General features: G+C 37.3%; 1 protein-coding gene across 10 annotated transcripts in view; it reads left to right on the plus strand.

Annotated features, from left to right (window-relative positions):
• The window catches only part of MID1 (midline 1), a 251,404-nt gene that overhangs the window by 196,399 nt on the left and 34,716 nt on the right, over positions 1 to 20,289 (plus strand). For all 10 annotated transcript variants that reach the window (XM_080593000.1, XM_080593006.1, XM_080592998.1 and 7 more), the window contains exons 3-5: positions 8 to 103; positions 14,941 to 15,048; positions 18,878 to 19,026. In XM_080593000.1, coding sequence (XP_080449126.1) covers positions 8 to 103; positions 14,941 to 15,048; positions 18,878 to 19,026 — 353 coding nt within the window. The remainder of the gene's footprint in view (positions 1 to 7; positions 104 to 14,940; positions 15,049 to 18,877; positions 19,027 to 20,289) is intronic.

Raw genomic sequence — 20,289 nt, forward strand, 5'->3', positions numbered from 1 at the left:
TTGACAGCAAAATTTGGAGAGTAACCTCACCAACCTTATTAAGAGGAATACTGAACTGGAAACTCTTTTGGCGAAACTCATTCAGACCTGTCAACACGTAGAAGTGAGTACTGACCTCCATTTGAAATACCTGTAAACTGAATTACATTCACTTTGAGCTTTCAGAAATGGAAGTTTATACAAAAACGTAACAAGTACAAAACTAAATTAAAGTCATGGTAAACTGATTTGGAACTTTGTCACTGATGAATGGTATTCTCAGTACACCTAACCTCCTTTACATTCCTTTGTAACCACTTTTAATTATGATTTAATGTTTGGATGGCCCCCACCACTGCTACACTTGAGCACGCCACTCACTATCTGTAAAATGCTTACCCTCTTGGCTCCTTTGCCACGCAGAGTAATATTTACTGGTTGAAAACTCAGGCAAAGAAATAGTAAGGTCCAGATCCACAAAGATATTTGGCTTTCTGTCTGCCATTGATTTTATTTTTGTTCATCAGAATTAAGTATCTAGATACAGATGTGGCCTCAAAAGTCATGTATGAACTGTATTTTTCTTAAGAAGAATAAGATGCCTGCAATCCTTTGAGTTGCCTGAATATATCACAGAAGGGAGGGACCTGAATCCAGATTTCCTCCAAATCTGGGGGATATTTAAGATGGCTCTTTGGGGGCTGCTGCTCTATACGCAAATTAAAATAATCACAGACTAATTCAGCCATGGGAGCTTACACAGGTACACAGGGGGGGAACAGAGTCCAAAATAAACTATTTTTTAGCAGAACTTTTCTTTTTAAAATTTTCTGCACTCTTAAGACCATTTCCTCACTGTAAGACAGTATATTCTGCTCAGTGAAGTCAAAACAGCTATGAACAAACAGCTTTCTTGTCATAAAAAACTTGCAAAAGACAGCAAGAGTTTATGCTTTGTTTCAGTAAAATTATAAAAATATACCCGTGGCATTAAAATTTATCACCAATGCTTTCATCATGGTCAATCTCAACTGAGAGTCCCAGGTGACACAAGAGATACAAAATATTTTCTCCTCTCCTCCAGGAAAATTGTGGATGAGGAATACTGGAAGAGTAAGAAAGGCTCAACATTGTGAGGTGTGCATGCTTGTTGGCAGATCTACTGCATTTATTGAGATACACTGAGTTCACTGAGTTGATCATTTGAAGTGCTATCAGATTTCTTAAGTGCTAAATTCAATTTAAGACAAAGTACGAAAGTTAATGGGGTAGGAATCAGAGAAGCTGGCACAACATAAATACTGGTGGTTTAGAGTGGAACAAGCCTTAGACCTCAATCACAAAGAAAAACATATTTTAAGTCAAACAGCTAATTACTAGCCAGATTAGCAGAGAAAACTTATTTTCCCAGTGCAAAATGCTTGTTTGTTTTTTTTTTTTTTTTTTTTGCATTACAATACTGCCTGTTGACTTCCTTCTGCAGGGGAACATTTGTCCTGACTGCATTGTGATTCCTGCAGCAACCTCATTTATTTAGAGGAAAGTGTGTGCTGTGTGCCTAGCAGACAGGCAGCATTAAATAATTGTGTTGTGTAGAAGAGGTATTCTGCTTTGAGTATGGCTGTCTAGACATGTAAAAGGAAGCCAGGTGTCTTTGTCAGCGTTATCTGGGGAATAGCCTTGGGAATTTGGGAGAGAAAAGTAGCCTTACCCCAGAATTTCTGGGACATGGGTATAATTTAGCAGAAAGTTAGCTCTGACATACGCAGCCTTAACAGAGCCACGCAAGCCTGGAGAAAGACACTCTTTTATAACGTCTGCCATGTTTTTAGCAAAACCTCTTTTTCTTCCTTATAAAGTTCTGTGGAAGTTCTCTGTAGGTCTTTTTCAGAGGAAAATTCAGTCATCTAAGCCCAAGAACAACTGTTGCTTGTGAATAGTCACATCTTGAAAATGTGACATCTGCTTAAGTAATTTGTTGACTGTGGCAATGGTACATGCTGCAACAATCAAGACAACAACAAAAGAAAATAAAACAAACAAACAAACAACAACAAGACTGTTCTTGCAAAGAGATCACCTCATCCATTTTTCTGTCTGCTAGTTGACTTGTCTCCTCTGTGAAGCCTCACTGACTCAATGGGACTCAATAAAAACGCAAAGTCTATCACAAGATTAGACTTGCGGTAAAGGATTTGACTTCTTTATATGCACAGCAATAACATCAGACAGAACAACTGTAGCATCAGATGGGATGACTTTAGCAGATAATGAGAGACAGAGACAAGGTACATTTTCTTCCACTATGTATAAAAGTCAGAGCAAAAAACATGAAGCAGATGAGTGCAGGACAGCATAAAGCCTCTACTGCATTAGTGGCCTATATCCAAGATGTGCTAGATCTGGAAAATTTTAAATCATCCCTCCTTCTCCTCTGCAATATATTACCAGCTCTAAAGTTTAGTATTACAAAAAATCCAACTTGTTCAACTGGTAACAGATGCGCTACTGTCCCTTGAGTCCTGTTTTAGAAAATTTCTCTGTAGACATAAAGCAATAGCAGCAAAGTTAATAAATTCCTACCACGTCTTATTCATCAAATTAGTCTAATTAGCATTTAAATTAGCTAAATATTAAGAAATGTGCTTCAGTCAAAACTCTGGACCTAGGCAGCGGTGGAAATCAGGCAAGTGGGGATGTAGAAGTAAACTCTAAAGCTATCGCTCTTTTCCAGAATTCTGAAAATTTAGATATGATGTGAATATCTTAAACACTAGAGATGCTGAGGCTGGTATAGATTTAAAAATTCAGTATGCTCTATTTCTTTGTGCTTCTTGACTGAAATTCACCCAAACCAGGATATAGAATGAAGCATAGTATATTATTGTAATGTTAATGTTACAAAATTAAAATTACAATGCTTTCAGAAAAGCTGAAGTTTCCAACGATTTTATTAGTGTTGCCATATGAGCCTATGAAGAGGTTGAAATTGAACAGACAGTTAATTTTATAGGAAAGGTTTCACTGTTTTCTTTTTCATTTTTTGATACACTATATTACAGATTATAATATAAAATATATTGTATACAATTTGTAAGGATGTAAAAATATAGGTAGTGCACTGTAAAATCGGATGTTGTATACCCAGGTTATCATTACCTAACTTAGAATAATTTTAATAATGTTATTTTAGTGTTGATTTAGATTTTGGGGGGGGTTAAAATCTGATGAGGAAAAAGTAAGAAGCTTTTGGGTTTTTTAGGCCAAATAATGTGAATTTTGATAAACAAGGAAGAGCAGGAGGTTATTGTTCCTTTTGTTAAAGTTGCAGAGTTTTTATGGAGGGGTATATCAACAAAACCAAATAATTTATTCTATTTAATATTTATTTGTAGAAAATAGAAACAAACACTAACTTTTTTTTAACCATTTGTCATTTCAAAAAAAAAAAACTATTACATAAAAAATGAAAAAATAGTATCTTTTTTTGGTTTTTGATATGGAGCAGAAGCTGATGTTTCCTAAAATGAACAACAAACAGGCCATGTGTCTGTTGAATAAATGAGTCCTTGCCAGCCAAACCAAATGTTGTTGTAGAGCCACTGTTTCTCATCAACAAAGTGTGCTGTTAATGGCTTCCTAGCAACTGGCTTTATGGCAGATTAATTATTTACCATGCATCCTTCACATCAGGCAATTGTAATTTCATCTATAGCAAAAGCCAAATCCTATCACTCTGTTTTAAAACTGAAGCTTATTCCCTTTGGAAAGAGTGGTGCTTTTTTCCACTTTTCTCCCATATTAGCAGGCGGGAACTAGTCAGGGATGTTCGTTATCTGGAAACTGGATGATTTCCAGCAGCAAGGGAGGAGAGCTCTGGAGCTGCCTTTCATCGCTGCAATGGGGACATAAATCTTACCTATTTTTAGATGGAGTTCATCAACTTATGACAAGATTTATCCTGATGTGGGATCTGATCTTGAGAGACTGGAGAAGTCCATTTCCAGTCTTAGATTCCTGTGAGTGGTTTTGGGTATATCAGCAGGAAAAGTTAAGAGAATAAATCAAGCCAGATTTGTATTCTTTACTGCTTTAAGTAAAGCCGAGATATTATTAAACATTTTATAATACCTGAATGACTGGCTTCATGACTAATAAGAAAGTAGTCTGGGCTAATACTTAGTGTATGGTAACACTTACTTTAAAAAAATCCCCTTTTCTCAGTGGAAACCACACCCTGAAAAGAGCACACTTCAGAAAAAACGCCTTTCTATCCCAAATATTTATGTTTAGTTAGGAGCACCTAGGCACACTGATTTTACTCGTTCCAGTGTCATCACTGTTGTGTTTTGTTTTACACTCTCCCGTCCTATGTAATTCCATCTGTCCTTCCTTGATTTTCTATAAAATCCCAAAGCTGAAGGAAAGTTTTGTTTTCCTTCCTTGGATAAGATAACAGGTCTACAACCTCATGCCCTTGGCCAGGATGCTTTCTGAAGCTTTCTGAAGGATATTAGCAGGAGCACAACCTCAGGGTCCCAGCTTTGCTGCTTTTTTTGTTTGTTCGTTTTATTTTGTTTTGTTTTGTGAGGGACAGTAGGGCCAGCTTGATAGAATCATAGAAACAGAATCATAGAATGGTTTGGGTTGGAAGGGACCTGAAAGATCATCTAGTTTCAACCCCCCTGCCATAGGCAGGGACACCACCCACTAGATCAGGTTGCTCAAAGCCCTATCCAACCTGGTCTTGAAAACCTCCAGGGATGGGGCATCCTCAGCTTCTCTGGGCAACCCATGCCAGTGCCTCACCACCTTCCGAGTGAAGAATTTCCTCCTAATCTCTAATCTAAATCTCCTCTCTTTTAGTTTAAAAACATTCCCCATTGTCCTGTCATTATCTGATTGAGCAAAGAGTTGCTATCCATCTTTTTTATAAGTCCTCTTCAGGTACTGAAAGGTTGCACTGAGGTCCCCCCAGAGCCTTCTCTTCTTCAGGCTGGACATCCCCAGCTCTCTCAGCCTTTCTTCGTAGGAGAGGTGCTCCAGCCCCTTGATGATCTTTGTGACCCTCCTCTGGACCCATTCGAACAGATTAACATCCTTCTTGTGCTGGGATCTATCAAATGATAAGCTGATTCATATAACAAAACAGTTTTCTTTGAAAGCAGAGAAAATGGAATAGAAATGGTTACTAACCTTAAATTTAAATATTTATATTCCTAGTTCACAGCCTTCATACATCTTGTAATATCTGTAGAAAGCTTGTAAATGAAGCACTAAAATCAGTCCTGGTAGATTATCTTTAAATTTTGTGGAAATTCACACATTGAGAGAAAACTCTAGCATGTTGCTAAATCAGCGTGTGGCTTGTAAGCATCCATAAAAACATCTGTGTGTGTCAAGAAGGCAGCTACTTAGTTCTGGAGATAAGGGGAAGATGTTTGGAGAAAAAAAGAGTTAAATGTAACTGTTTATGCTTTGTCATACATTAACAACCTAGGTACAAGCCCTCTACAGCAGCTGAGGCTTTAGCTGCAGTCCTGCTGGGTGAAACATGTCTGCAGAATCTTGCTGGTAAAAAAATGGTGCAAGTATCTGAAAATTCCTGTAAGAGGCTTGGGCAAATCTTATGTAAACACTGTTGTAAAACTGGGATTGACAGACCTGAGATATAGTGATGCAGGCTAATCCCTGGGTGATAGCATTCCCATGGCTGTACCAACCACCGCCTGGTCTCCCATCCTTCTCCCATGTGCCAGAGAGGTGTCGCTGCAGTGGTGGCCCAGGGTGGCTGTCTCCAATCTTCTCTCTCAGCCCCCCCACCTGAAAGGCAACGGGGCTGCATGCTGCTGTGCTGCCCTGTGACTTTTCGGTCTGTGCATGGATCCAAATGTAGCCGCTTCCCAGCTGAATCAGGGAAGGGTTGAACACTCTAAGTGCACTGGTTCTGCCTTTGGATTTTGAGTCACGGGTTTCTCTGGGTGACAGTACTATGTCACAGCAAATTGGCTTCCTTGTCGTAGTTTCCAAGGTACTTTGCTGCTGTGAATGTGTGAGTTTGCTGCAGATGGGTTTTAGATCATGCCATTAATTGTCATTAGGCACAAATTTGAGCATGAGGCTCTTTTGTCAGTTACTTTTTTCTAAGCTCTTTCAGTTTTCTTCTGGACTTTTTTTCTCATCTTTTCTAGGAAGTATATGATCAAACATCTATTATTTAGTCAATACCATGAAGCTACTCTCATCTGTTATGCAGAAACATAATCTGAAGTCAGCTGAAGGAAAAATTGGAGCAATTATCTAGGGGGGAGGGGAAAGGAAATAGGTTTTGCTTGTAGACAGTTTTATAACATCTGTATCTCAGTCTTTTTGTTTTGTTTGGTTTTATTTTCAATTTGCCAAACGTCATAGGAAGCAAATTCTGGACACTGCTGCAAAATGATTTTTGGTTACACAAAGAAGAAAAGGCATTTTCGTATAATTGTGTAACCCTCAAACTGCTGCCTCCTTTGCTTTCTGTTAGTAATGGAACTGCTCAGTTTCTGGCTCACTTCTGAAGATCTGCTGCAGGCTAAATCTCAGTATAAAGTTTCCAACCAAAAACTGTGGGGGTTTGTGTGTGTGTGTCAAAGGTTGTTTTTTATAGCCATGTTCTGTAATCACCTGAAGAAAGTAGTATACAAAAAGACCCTTTATTCCAACATGACAGATAATGAACACTCACAAGTATCAGACACATTTTAAATCAGTGTGACAACAGTTGTGTAAAAGTGATGAAGAGAAGATGGCAGCATCTGGAAAAGCCTGCTGTTGTGTTTTTTTGTTGTTGTTTTTCTTTTCCTTTTTTAACTTTTTTTTTTCTGTGCCTTATTAAAAATAAATGAGCCAAATGGGAAAATTATAAATAATAAAAAATTGAATCTCTGATCAGATTTAATTTAAAAGAGAGTTTCTTTAAATTTTATGACACACTGTGGTCTCCATCCTTTTTTATTTAAGATACATGTAGCATTTCTGTTTTTTTGAGGGACAGCAAAATCAAAAGTCAGCTGTCAGAGTGATTCCCTGAGGACACACAAACAGTAAAGAGGCTTTGTCTGTGACAATAAAAAACAGTGAGTACTCTGTTTTCACTTTAATGGTACTCACTCCTTCTTGAAATTTGTGGCCATTTCATTCAAAGCCTGCATATCCCGTTAGGAAAATTTAGGTGGAAAGCCTATATGTTAATTCTGGTGTCTGAACTGCAGCAAATGGCCTTCGTAGTTATACACAGCTGAACATTAGTAGTTTGGAGCAAAGAATACACTTTGGTGAGGTTTTATAGACAGCAGGAAATGGGCAATGGATTAAACAAGTGTTTTCCATCAGTATGAAATATAGGGGGTAGGTAAGATGAAAAGCATCTCAACTGAAAATTCCTGTTCCTTCTGTCCTAATGCCTTCAGTTTTTGCAGAGATACTTGTTCCGTAATTATAGTCACTTGCTATATTTAAGTCCTAGAAGTAACTGACTTTTTTATTTTAAATAGGCAGGAAAACAACTTGAAGGAAATTGAAAGCTGTTATTCTCAATAAGAGACTAATTAACAAACTTCATGATGTGCATAAATCCTTAAGAAGAGTTTACAGCATTTGTTTCCTGTGACAGCTTCTAATGGGAGAGGGGATAAGGTATTTTATCTATTAACATGGTTTAGATGAAATATGTGTCATGATCTTCTTCTGATTTATAATTACTTTAGTTCTACATTTAGCTCCACTCTCATAAAACTTGATTTCATCCAATGTAAAACTCAAATAAGTTTCTCACTTCAGTGAGAGTCTTCATTTTAATAAAACATACTGCATATATGGTTATATGGATACTTCAAAATAAATATTCATTCAAGGATGTTCTCAGTTTATGCCCAGTAAGCCCTAGCCTAGTAGTCAAATATTATTTGCCTGAGTAATCATTTAATTGCTTTCACAAATGACTAATTAAATGCATAATTGGTCATATATATGTCTAGAGCTGCAGCACTTAAGCATACATTTAATGTACAGATTAGGCATGTACTGGAAAATAGCATTTCACCTGCAACTGTTTTGTAATTTCTAGAAATTGGAATTGTAATTATAATACGGGTCACATGGACTATATGTAAACTAACAGGAATGCTTGTCACTGCCTGGTAAAAATGCCAGTTCCCATTCCTTCCGTCTCTCCCTCCAGCTCACATCCATACACAGGTATGCTCACATACTTGTTAGACATATATTCCTGCAAAACTTTGTCCTTGGAGTAGAAAATGTGTTTCAGTTCGCTGTTAATCATTCAAGTAATGCAGCTTTGTGCCTATCATCTGAGAGTTTAGCTTGTCAAAATGTCCTTAGTTTTTGAACTCTGTTTTGAGACATTTACCTTTATGGGACCAGAAGATTTCCGAGTTTCTCCTTTATCTTCCTAACATAAATAGCTGAACAATAATATGAGCAGCAAGGAGACCAAAGGCATTGTTCTTCTAGCAATTATGCTAAATACTGGGCTAAAGACCACAGATCCTGGATGAGCATTTTAAGTACTGAACTGTTGGATACAAGGGCATTGGCTTCAGCAGTCAGTTGAACTTCAGTGATTATTTAATTGTTTTTATTTTTCTACCCTCAGTGAAACAGACTAAGTGGCATATTTTGCTCAACAAGAAACAAAAGCTTAGTGTCAGCAGGAAAAATAACATTAAAACAATAAATAAGTAGATATAGGTCAATTAAAAACAAAACAAACAAAAACATTACTTAAGTTCAAAGAACGCATAAAAGAAAAGACAAAAAACAATGACTGAAATTAAGGGATTAATATGAAAAAACTCATCCCTCCTAAGAGCTAGTTTCACAAACAGCTTAATCCTATCCTAAACCTCACTGCTGCCAAAAGCCTCACCACCTCTCTTGTCTTCCCTGCTGTGTTTCTCTACTTGCTTCCCATGTGATAGTGCAATATCCAGGTCACCCAGGTGAGCCCAGCCTAGCCGTTTTGCCAGGTAGCCATACCAGCTTCAGCAGATGGGTTATGAAACTGTGGTTCATCTGGCAATAGATGTCTTTTCTCCAGCATGCTTTCCTATCCTTGAAAAAAAAGCAGCCATTCAACATAATGCTGCATTTGTGCTTCATAAAAACAGGGCTTGATTTGTTGAAGCAAGCCTAGTCTATGGGCTTTACAGCTGTCAGTATCATATCTGGAGTAGCTCTCTATTAGAACTTTCCAAAGTTTAAAACTTTTTTATGTTTTAAATGTCAGTCTTATTAGTTTGCTTTCCATGAAGCTTCTGTGTTTTTGTTTTTGTTGTTGTTCATTTTGGTTTGTTCCTCTGATTGGATTGTAAATGTCACTAGAGGACTGCAGGTTCCTTGCTGGTTAGTTTCTCAACCATCTGCTTCAAAGCACAGTGGGACAAAAGACTTTAAAATAATATTTTAATAAGTAACATGAGTATTTCAAACTTCTAAAAAGGTTTACTTTTAGTCAAGATTGGGAAAGATAGTCTTATCGGTGTGACCCAAAATATTGTATCCTGGCCTAATCAATTCTTCATTTACAAAATTCTTAGGAAGCCAGAGTAAGTTGCTGTACTTTTGTGCTGACCTTAGTTTAACCTGCTCTGAGACTGCCTGTAAACACAGGTCTCCTGGTTAGAGATAAATGTGGAATGCAAACAAAAACAAAGCCTCTGGCACACTTGAAATGGGAGATGGCCATTCCACTCTCTTGCATCAATTTAGACTAAGAAGTTGTAGATGATCCATTCAGATGGCAAGCTGATTAATTTCGCATATTTCCAAAGGCACAGTTTGTCACAATAGATAAAATCAGTTTTACTCCCAGACTTGATAAAATCTGAGAAAGCTTTATTCTAAGAGTTACTTTTGTTCTACAGAATCAAATTGAATAACCTATATTATCAAACAGGGATATGAAAAGAAAGAATTCTTCGGAAGGAATTCAGACTCAAAATCCAGAATGAAACATGTGGCAATGATGCTTCAGTTGTTAAGTGGAATCAGTGCAATTTGTTTTTCTGATGTTTTTGTTTACTTGTGAGTAAGTTGTTGTACAGTAAATTCTGTAGCCATCAACTCATACCCACCAAGAAAAGCTGGTATCTCTTCTTTACCTGTATAGCCATATCTGTGGCATTTTGAGGCATGCAGACCATTTTTAATTAGTAAAGCTGAAACCAAAATGCATTGCTCACTTTCCAAAGATCAGACTCTTTCTACAACCTACTTTATTTCATTTTGCACTAGGATTAGTGAATAAAAATTACTCTGGTTTTGATTAATTTATCCCAGCCACTATGTTCTTAGAAAAAGCAAGCAACCTCCAACTTAGGGTGTCTTATTTAGCTTGTCATTTAGAAATTATTTGCCAAAGAAGGACTTATGCATTTCCACTTGCAGACAAAATTGCCTCACCCATAAGGAATCCCAAAGGGAGAGATTTGTTCCTGCGAAGAAGTCTGCTGAGACATTAAAATATCCTTTGAATCTAATATATTAGTTTTCTTTGGTATGAGTCTAGCTCTATGACACTACACTTGCCTTTGAATTAACCATCAAAACTTTCTGTAACCTTGCATCACTAGCAGCATTGCAATTCTCTGATTTCCCAAACATCTGCTAGGGACTTTGAAACCACCACATTCATTTTCATATGACCTAAGCTGCAATTTAACTCAGGTCTCTGAAGATGAAAGCCTAGGAAGCCTCTTCATAGAGCAGAACATTTTCCAAAGTAGTTCGCAGTTTGTGGACCTGTGAGCAGCTGGCCTGCTCTCCCCTTTGGGTCAGGAGGGTTTGTGATTTCCAGATCCCTGTCAGAGATTTGAGGAAATCCCATTTTTCTTTCTATTTTTTTTATTTTTATTTTTTATTTTTTTAACACCCACTCCTTGAGGCTCAGACCACTAGACCCTATCCATCTGTCTGGAAAACCTAGAAAGATCTCTGCATATTGTTTTGCAGTAAATTGTCTCAGGTCTTCAAATATTGCAGCAATAGAAATAAATTCCCCATGAAAGCAACAGGACTAGAATATGTACTTTCCTGCATGTTTGGTGGTGGAAAAAGTTATAATTTTTCTAAATCCTAGCAAGGCCTCCTAGTCAGTTTTTTAAAAGTTTTGTGGTATAGAAGAGAAGTTTTTAAAAATGATACCAACAAACCAAAAAACTTTACTTTCATTGTAGTTGTGGTCATGGATTTCTAAGGAATTTTCTGATGTCAAAACTAAGCATGTTGATGTCAGTGGAATTTTCAACAGAAAATTATCTCCAAGTCCAGCATTAACTCTCCAACAATGGGAATCTCATATTTAAGAGTCAACATTCATCTAGGATGGAGGAAGCCCAGATTTAAATCTGTTCTGTGCATGATTCAGAGCCTCCCACAACCAAAGTGAGCGATGCAGCCTCCAGACTTTTCTAATGCAGCTCTCAGTCTTTTTTAATGAACTCTTTGGAAAGAGGGCTTGTTTTTATTGTGGAAAAGTAGAGAACATAAAACCTCAAATATTTTCACCAGACAGAACTCGTATTCCTTGGCCAGCACCAGCTGGAAGTTATTGTCAAGGTGCTGTTCATCAAAGGACTCAAGCAGAAGGCAGAGTCTTATTCCGGTATTTCTGTAGCACCTGTACAGCGGAGCCCTACTCCATGCCTCTGGCTCTTTGGTCTGACATATGAGTCCTCTGAAATACACAAGTAAATAATATTCAATGTTAATCTCACAAGTAGTCCCTTTAGGGCCACCACTAATATACTGCACTTAAAGTTAGGCATGTGCTCAATTATAAAGTTATTACGGAATCAGGGGCCTTCTGGGCTGAAAATTTGATTAAGGAGCATTTCAACTTGAGAAAAGCCCCCAGATTAACTTTTTTTTTGGGGGGGGGAGGGCATTCATACAAAGCTCAGACATATCAAATAGTTTTGGAATATCCTTTCCAGTTTTAATAAGCTTCTGCAAGCTATAAAATTTGGAAATGTCTTCAAATGAAGTTTACAAAAGAGTATACTTTTCAGATTTCAAAGAAAACAGAGACGTCTGCAGTCAGTGTGTAAGAAATACAAAGATTTTTTACAAGAACTTCATTTTTCTTCGTCTGGAGTTTTGTAATTTAAGATTTAATTAATACTTTATTTTTCAAACCAGTCTGGGCATTAATGAAATACTGTTGTCTTAGCCTTCCCGAACTCTGTCATGACAGTTACCCCAGAGGTAACTTAGATCTGCTAGACAAAACACATTCATGATATAAGTGGTGATAAAAGTAACACTTTGAGTGGAAGCTACTCAAAAATCCTTTGAACTGTTACAGTAATTCAGTGCCAAAGTCAGCTCTGGCATGAGCAGACCTCGGTATCAATATAAAAAGAGTTGCACCCATGTGAATTGAATAGGATTGTTGCCTCTGACTGAACCCATTTGGGATTCCCTACTCTGGTGGAATTTCAATCCACTAGTGAAACAGGAGTCGAGGCAAGGGACACTTGTGTGTTGGACACCTCATTGAAAACAGCCCTGCAGAAGTTCACACCAAAATACAGTGCATGACCAGAGGGTGTTATGCAGCTGGGGTGGTGGGATAATGAGAAGAGGTGGAGTATGAACAACAGTGTTCACACAAACCAATTTTTGGCCCTTGGGTAAGTCTGATATGTTGACTGACTAGTTCTAGGCTCCCTAAGCTGTCACTGGAGAGACATATGCTCTATCAGAGGCTTTGGGTTAGCTGCTCTGTGGTCTCTTTCTCCTCATGGACTATGGTGGGAAGCCAGGCAAAGCAAACAGCTAACGTGTGTAAATGAAGAGGCACCTAAGATTGGATGGTGGAAGTATTTCCTACATTTTCACCTTTTGTGTGTAGATCTCTCCAGCACTTTCAGCATCATCTATCGCCTTCAAGAAACAAATATACTTTCTCTTTATAATACCGGTAGTTTAATTAACATTTAAGCCAATGGAATATGTGATTAAATTTTAATTTTATGAAGGTTTCAGAAGGATAATCTGAATCTAAATGAAAACAGGCCTTTGTAAACAAGTCCCCTCTTTGCCCAGAGGACACAATGTATTTCACATAAGAAGGTATTTATAAAATTGGTCCTGGTCCAAACTTAGATGTATAAGCATTTGCTTAATCTTGATGAGCTCCATAAAGTGCTTACAGGTAAACGCGTGTTTAAACATATTGTTGGAAGAAAAAAAAGAAGGCTGAGACAGATCAAGGGGCTCATCAGATTGAAAAAAATATCCAAAGAGGGGAAATATAGTTAGTCTTTACCTAGGACTGTTCCCTTTTTTGGTTCACCTCTAGATCTACTATCCCAATGGAAAAGGTGATGTGGAGTGGTTCTAGGAGCAACTGGCCAAGGCTGAGGGCTGTTTTAACCTCTTAGCAAAGTGTGTATGGAAACACAGGTCTGACATCACTCCTTTTATTTTTTTCTGTTTTGTAGGTATGAATAGAACCTTTTGTCTTTTTCTCTGTCTTTCTTTCATACATATAAGCTAAACATACTGCTGGTGGAGAGGTCCATTTTGCTTGTCATATTAAATGCTGACTTTTCATTAAAACAATCAGTCTTAACCTGAAACAAAACATTTTGTTTTGTGAGGATTTTTTGTGCTAAAAATAGTTTCAGTGGCTCATACATTTATACTGTAGATATCTACACAAGCACAGCTAATGCTTTCTAGCTGATTAACTGTCAGAGGCAAAGTACTACTAATAAAGAAAACATTAAATGCACATGACTAGATAAAGTCAATTGGATCTTTGGTAACTTGAGTCTTTCAGAAACTACTATATGGACATTGAAAATAAAAAAATACTAAATTTTCAAGTATTAAATTCAGCAAATCAAACATTAGGAATCATTATAAAAATAATCATGACAAAATAGAGAACGTATCATGCCACTGTATAACTCCATAGTTTGTTTGCACCTTGGGCATATAATACAGTTCTGTTCCCCCTATGAAAAAGTAGGTGGTAGACCTGGCAAAGTTTCAGAGAAGAAAACAAGAATGATTGGAAGTATTGAACAGCTTTCACGTGAAGAAAATCTGAATCATTTCAGACTCTTCAGCCCTACAGGAGGATAAAACAGTGATCTAGAAAATTGCAGGTGGCATGGAAATTGAGGCTAGGTATCACTCTTCTTTCCAGTAAAAGAATTTGGGGTCATAAAATGCAACTGAAAGGAGGTTCAAATCCCTCTAAAAGAGATAGTTGCTTGCTTGACTGTGAGTTAAGCTTTGGATCTCACTGCCGTGGGAGGGTGGGGATGGAGGAACAAATTTTAGAGGGTTGGAAGGAAAGAGTGGGAAAATTCATAGAAGGTAACTCTTATGAGGATTACTAATGATGTAAAAGTTGTTTCAAAAAAACTCTGATCTGCAATTGGTTGGAGGATGAGACAATAATTATGGGAACCATCATACATGCTTGGCTTTTGTTAGGTGCTCTACTAGCAGATGCTCATACTAGCAGCTGATAGAGACAGGATACTGTACTAGAGGGACTGTGTACTTCCAGTACTTGTGCTCTTACATGCATGAGTATTCACTGCAGTCCTATGTACTTCTTGCATTTGTGACAGGTTAAGCATCTCTGGAAAAGCTTTCACTTCTCACTAATGTCAATTATAGCTGACATCACTCAGTTCTGAGCTCAGCCATCACTCAGCTGACATCACAGGACCAGGCTTTCCTCATTTGAGTTAGAAATAAAATAAGTATCTATTTGCTAGTCCCATCTCTTACAGAAGGTACAAATAAGACTCAAATAAAACTTTCAGACATGTCACAGTCACAAATCCAAGATAAGAAAAGCCAAACAACACATTTATTGTAGACAGAACGGAGTAAAAAAAAAAATAGTTTTAATAATCAACATGGCTTGCTTTGTAGGTAAATGCATCCCGCCAAGAAACCAAGCTGATGGAAGAATGTGACCAGCTCATTGAAATAATCCAGCAAAGACGACAAATAATTGGAACCAAAATCAAGGAAGGAAAGGTAACAGCTTTTCTTCTTTTGATAGCAAGTAGGTCAACATTGCTTCTTCATGCTTACAGTTTTTTGACTTCAGGTGCTATTAATACAAATTTGTATGAGCCCTTATGTAGTCCTGGGCCACTACTGCCTTCATGTAAAGAGGAATAAAATATGTTAACATTAGTACATTAGACTTGAACACTTTCCTTAGCATTTCTCTTCCTACAGGTGATTATGAGTTTTAAGGATAAACACTGAAATTATATCACTGTCAGTAAATAATAATAAAGTGATGACTAATTAATGCTTATTTCACTCTGTTATATGTCTGACTGTTTCCCCAAAATTTTCACCTTCACAAAGTGCCACAACACTTGCTATTGTGGCTGACAATTATCAACAAGAATATGTTAGTCTAGATTCTTTAATTATTTATTATAAGACTTATAAAAATAATATTACATAAGGAATCCATCTCAACCATTGTCGTTCTTAAGAACAGAAAATCTAATGTTTATGAAAAAAATAGATATTCAAAAACACGCAGGAAATGAAGTATACATTTCTAATTACTGAGGTGTGATGATTATTAGTGACAAACATATTGGGCAGTAAAATATTCAAGTTTCAACTGTTTAAGCTAGCTATCTGTTAACCCAGAAACACATTAGAGCTGAATTAACATTCTTATGTTCTTGGTACATGGTGTTTACTCTTTAACTGCTAAGCTAACTAAGTCAAATATAAACTCTTCTTGTGTGGGAAAAGCTCAGGAAAGGAACAAAGTCAAGAGCAGGTTAAATGGTTTGCTCCGTTGTCAAGATATTCCAATTAACTTGAAATGAAAAGCCTGTAGGCAAGGGCTGACTTAAACATGTTTGAAACCACAAGTCCTGTACCTTGTGTGACAGAACCTGAATTTCTTCATGCTGTTAACAAAATATAAGTTCCTTGTAAATGGAAATGATGGCCTTCTGCATTATTGTTTTGACTCTGTGAGTCCAGTTGTGCTTTCAACAAAATAGAAAACTTTCCATTCATTTGGATTTGTGTTATATACATAAGTTGCTTTTTAAAAGTATATTGCCTGTGAAGGTGTAGTCTAATATCCATTAAAGCATGGAAGATTTATGATACAATCAACTCCAAATTTATGTGAATGTATCTGATATCAGAATTTATCCACATTCTTTGTTCCATTTTGTTCAACCAAAAAGTGATACCAATGGAGAGACAGTTAAAGACTGGAATGCTTTACCTCAGAATGTTGTAGATGTTGAAAGATTTCATGGGTTCAAGAGACAGGTGGATTAACTCATGGAAGAAAAACAAAATGAAGAAAAAAAAAAGTAACGACAGCAACAACAAAAATACAAAATTAAATACCACAACACCACTTCAAACTCAGGATATCTATGAGAGACAAATTGCTGCTGGCTGAGACAGTGCTCTGAGAAAGTATTACTTCCCAGTCCGATGCCTCCACTACTGGCCTGTCCTAGATGGTGAGCTAGATGGACAATTAAGATCAGCTGTTCATATGTTCTTAAAATGAGAATCAGGCTAGTCTTTTCTAAGCAATTATGTAAATACTATAATAGCTACAATTCAGGCATTTTAGATACATATAATGAAATCTTGCTAAGGATTACAGTGCCCAGGGAACTCTTTTTCTTTATATTGGCCAGAAAATCTGAAAAGCCACAGGAAATTCAGCCCCAGCTGTCTTCTTTTAGAGCAGTCTGTGACTGTTCTCCATAGTCTTTCTGGAAGGTAGAGCATGGCAAATTTGTTTAGAGGACCACAGTTAAGGCTACAGAGGTGGAAGCATTCAAGTATAGTTCTAGCTGTGGCTGCAGGGCTTCAGATTAAAACATACGAGTCTTATAATGTGGTGCAGCTCCATCCTTAATCTCACTTATCACTCAAAACCTATAAAATCCAACAAAGCACATAACAGGAAAAAAGATTTAAATAGACAGAATAATTTTAGTGCAGAGGTCATTCCTGCCACTATGGGCAGGAGATAAACTTACTTCCTTTAAAAGTTGTCTTTTTGAAGACATAAGGAAAATTCAAGTAAACAAAAAACCAAGTTCATATGTAGACCTTACAAATCGTGACATCTAATTGTTAAAAACTTACAAGGTAACATTTATTTCAGTTCAATTTGTTAATTAATACTTAAATAAAGAGATGAGCTGTTTCTTACTGCAATGAACCTTTCTCTGGTTAGACTGGTGTAACCAAATAGTGATCTCTGAGTAAATGCACAGTTACGGAAAATACTATGTTCTCCATGGAACAGTCTGTTGACACTTCTCAGTATCTATCTGTCTCCGCTTCCCAGTGTATTTATAAAATGCTAGGATCTGAATACAACTCCTTACTAGCATAAGTAATTGTGAGAGTACTTCAGTTATTAAGTCTTTCCCAATGCAATTGTACATCTTGGTGCTCAACAGCCTAAGCATGAGTCAAAAGTAGGAAAGACACCAACATGAGCTTTATCAACAGAAGTGCAGCCAGTAAAACAGTGGAAGAGATTATCTTCCTCATTCAGCACTTTCGAGCACTAGACCTCATCTAGTTACTACATCCAGGTTTGGGCACCCAGCAAAGCAAAGACATGGACAAAGTGGCAGGGCCTCCAAGTTGGTGGGATCTGGAGCTCTTGAACTGTGAGGAGAGAACCTGATCAGATCAGTAGCATTGTCAAAATCTCCATGCCTTCCCAGCATTTTTCTCTTTATCGGAACACCAATATTATTAACCATTTGGATAGTATGTTCTTTTTGAAAGTTTGCCAAAAGATGTATTTTCCTACTGACTTCTGTTGTCATGTAGGTGCACTAAGACAGCCTCATCTTTGCTAAAAATGCTGAACTCCTGTCACAATTATACCTGCAAACTCAGTAACTTCAAAGTTTATACCCTAATTGCTGAGATCAGGAACTTTATTTAATTATAAATTTGCCAATCCACATACAGTTTAGTATCCTTATTTTTCATGTAACTGGGTCTTTCTAAACTCCAGATTTATTTAATTTCCTTCCTTTTTCTTACTCTTGTTCAAACTATGAAGTACCAGAAATCTTGATATGATAACAACAGGAAGGTCTCCCAGACCTTTCAGGAACTAGAAGCTTTGTTAGCCAACATTGTCTTTAAATGGGGGATTGACTGTGCTCCTCCCTAATATTTCAGCCTAATATGATTACAGTCACATCTTCTGTGTTTATCTCCAACACATGTGTTTTCAGTAATAATAATCATCTCTTCTGTACTACTGTCCTTTCATCCTATTAAAAATATCCAACAAATAAAAAACACCCTGTCTGACTAAAAGCACATAACAAAAAGGGTAGGCATGTATTGCTGGGAGAATTTAACAGTCTTTTTACTCAAGTTTTATTTTCAGATGATTTTTTATGAAATTCTCCTCAGTAATAGGAAAAAAGTAAGTAATCCACACGTTGCCTTTAACACAAATCTCATCACTTCAGGGAAATGGTTATCTAAATAGCCTTTAGTTATCATGTAAGCAGAAAGTACCAGGAAATGACGTTTATTCTGTTGGAAAATAGGCCAGCTGTGCTTGTTTTGGCTCTCCCCTGTTGTTTTCCATGTGGAAAACTTTGAGGTATAAAGGCTGTGCCTGTCCCCTTATTAAAAATGTTATGTGGCTAGTGGAAGGCGCTCACCATCAAGCTGGTGTGAAAGAAGCTCTTGTCAGTGAAGCCATTAATCTTAGCTCCCCCTTTGCATGACGGTTTTGTCTCGGAAGTGTAAATGCAATCATGATTTGTGACATTAGAGAACTGACTGCTTTCTTGTGTTTCCACTCAAGGTGGTAAGGTTGAGAAAACTGGCTCAGCAGATTGCAAACTGCAAACAGTGCATAGAGCGCTCGACGTCCCTCATCTCTCAGGCTGAGCAGTCTCTGAAGGAGAATGATCATGCTCGCTTCCTGCAAACTGCTAAAAATATCACTGAAAGGTAAAAAAAACAGATGTTCCTCTTGATAAGCAGAAAAGTCTCAATTTAAGGCAGATAGGTTGTCATAATTGCTATATTGTTTTGTACCACTACTGTGGTGATGTGGTCAAAGAGGGGAGGATGCTGCATTCCCCAATAACACTGCTTTGGGCTGTGCCAGAGTGAGAAGGATCTTACTCTAATGTTAAATCAAAACATCCCTTTGAAAAGAGGAGCAGTCAGAAAAGGGGGTGAAATAAGTGTTAGAACAGTAAGAGCATGCACAAATGAAGGAGGTGGCATAGGTATTAATAGATGCCAAGCAGAGATCTGGTACTAAACACAATGAAAAATCAGGTGCCTGAAAACTGAAATTCCTAATCCATGAAAAATTCTGAGGCTGAGAAAGAAATAAGGAAGAAAGTGCATTCCCTAGAAGAATTTTGGTATGATCTTAGCTGTCTCATATCCTTCACAAAATAGCACGTGGAAAGGTAAAAAAATGTGTAGCTTTGGGAACCTGCAACGGACATCTCTGTGGTAGCCCACTCAAAGAGTTGATGGTTCAACAACTTGTGTGTCTGGAAGTGATGGAGACTGCTGTGCTGGGTTCCTGGGTGCCAGGAATTTCTACTACTTCTAGGATCTTAGCTCCTTTTCGAATATATCGAAGACCCAAAGACAAGGGCCCGAGTGATTCCAGGAAACTGTGCTGTCAGAAAATTCAATCTGGTTTTCAGGGCAACAGGGTGAGTGCTAAAACATTCCCACTGAGTTTCATCAGTAATTTCTGATGAAAAAAAAATAAATCTTGGAACTATCAGCTATTTAGCCATCAGGAAGAGAAACAAAAGGAGCAAATATCTGTGACAGTGAAGAAAAAAAAACTATTAACTAGTATCTTTATTCATTCAGATGGTTTTTTGTTTGTTTCTTCTTTTGTTTATTTTAATCTGTGGGTTCACATTGTATCTGCACAATGTGCAGCCAATTTTCACCTAATCCAAACAATGAAATTCCTTGTTCTAATTTTATATATATTTTAAGCCTATCACTTACTCTGGAGCACAGTGTGCAGATTCCTAAAATATCAGACTTCACCAAAGCTATTTTAATCAATTTATAAACAAGCGAGAAACTGTGTTACTCTTTAAATGTTCAGAGATTTGAAACTGTGCTGAGAAAGGCAAAGCAAGGAAAGACAAGACAATGGATTAAATTTGGTCTGTCAGACTTGTACCCTGTTTTATATTCTATCACCAAGCTATGTTGTGCAACTTCTTT

Source organism: Anser brachyrhynchus, assembly GCF_964034855.1.
Source record: "Anser brachyrhynchus genome assembly, chromosome: 1".
NCBI lineage: Eukaryota > Metazoa > Chordata > Aves > Anseriformes > Anatidae > Anser > Anser brachyrhynchus.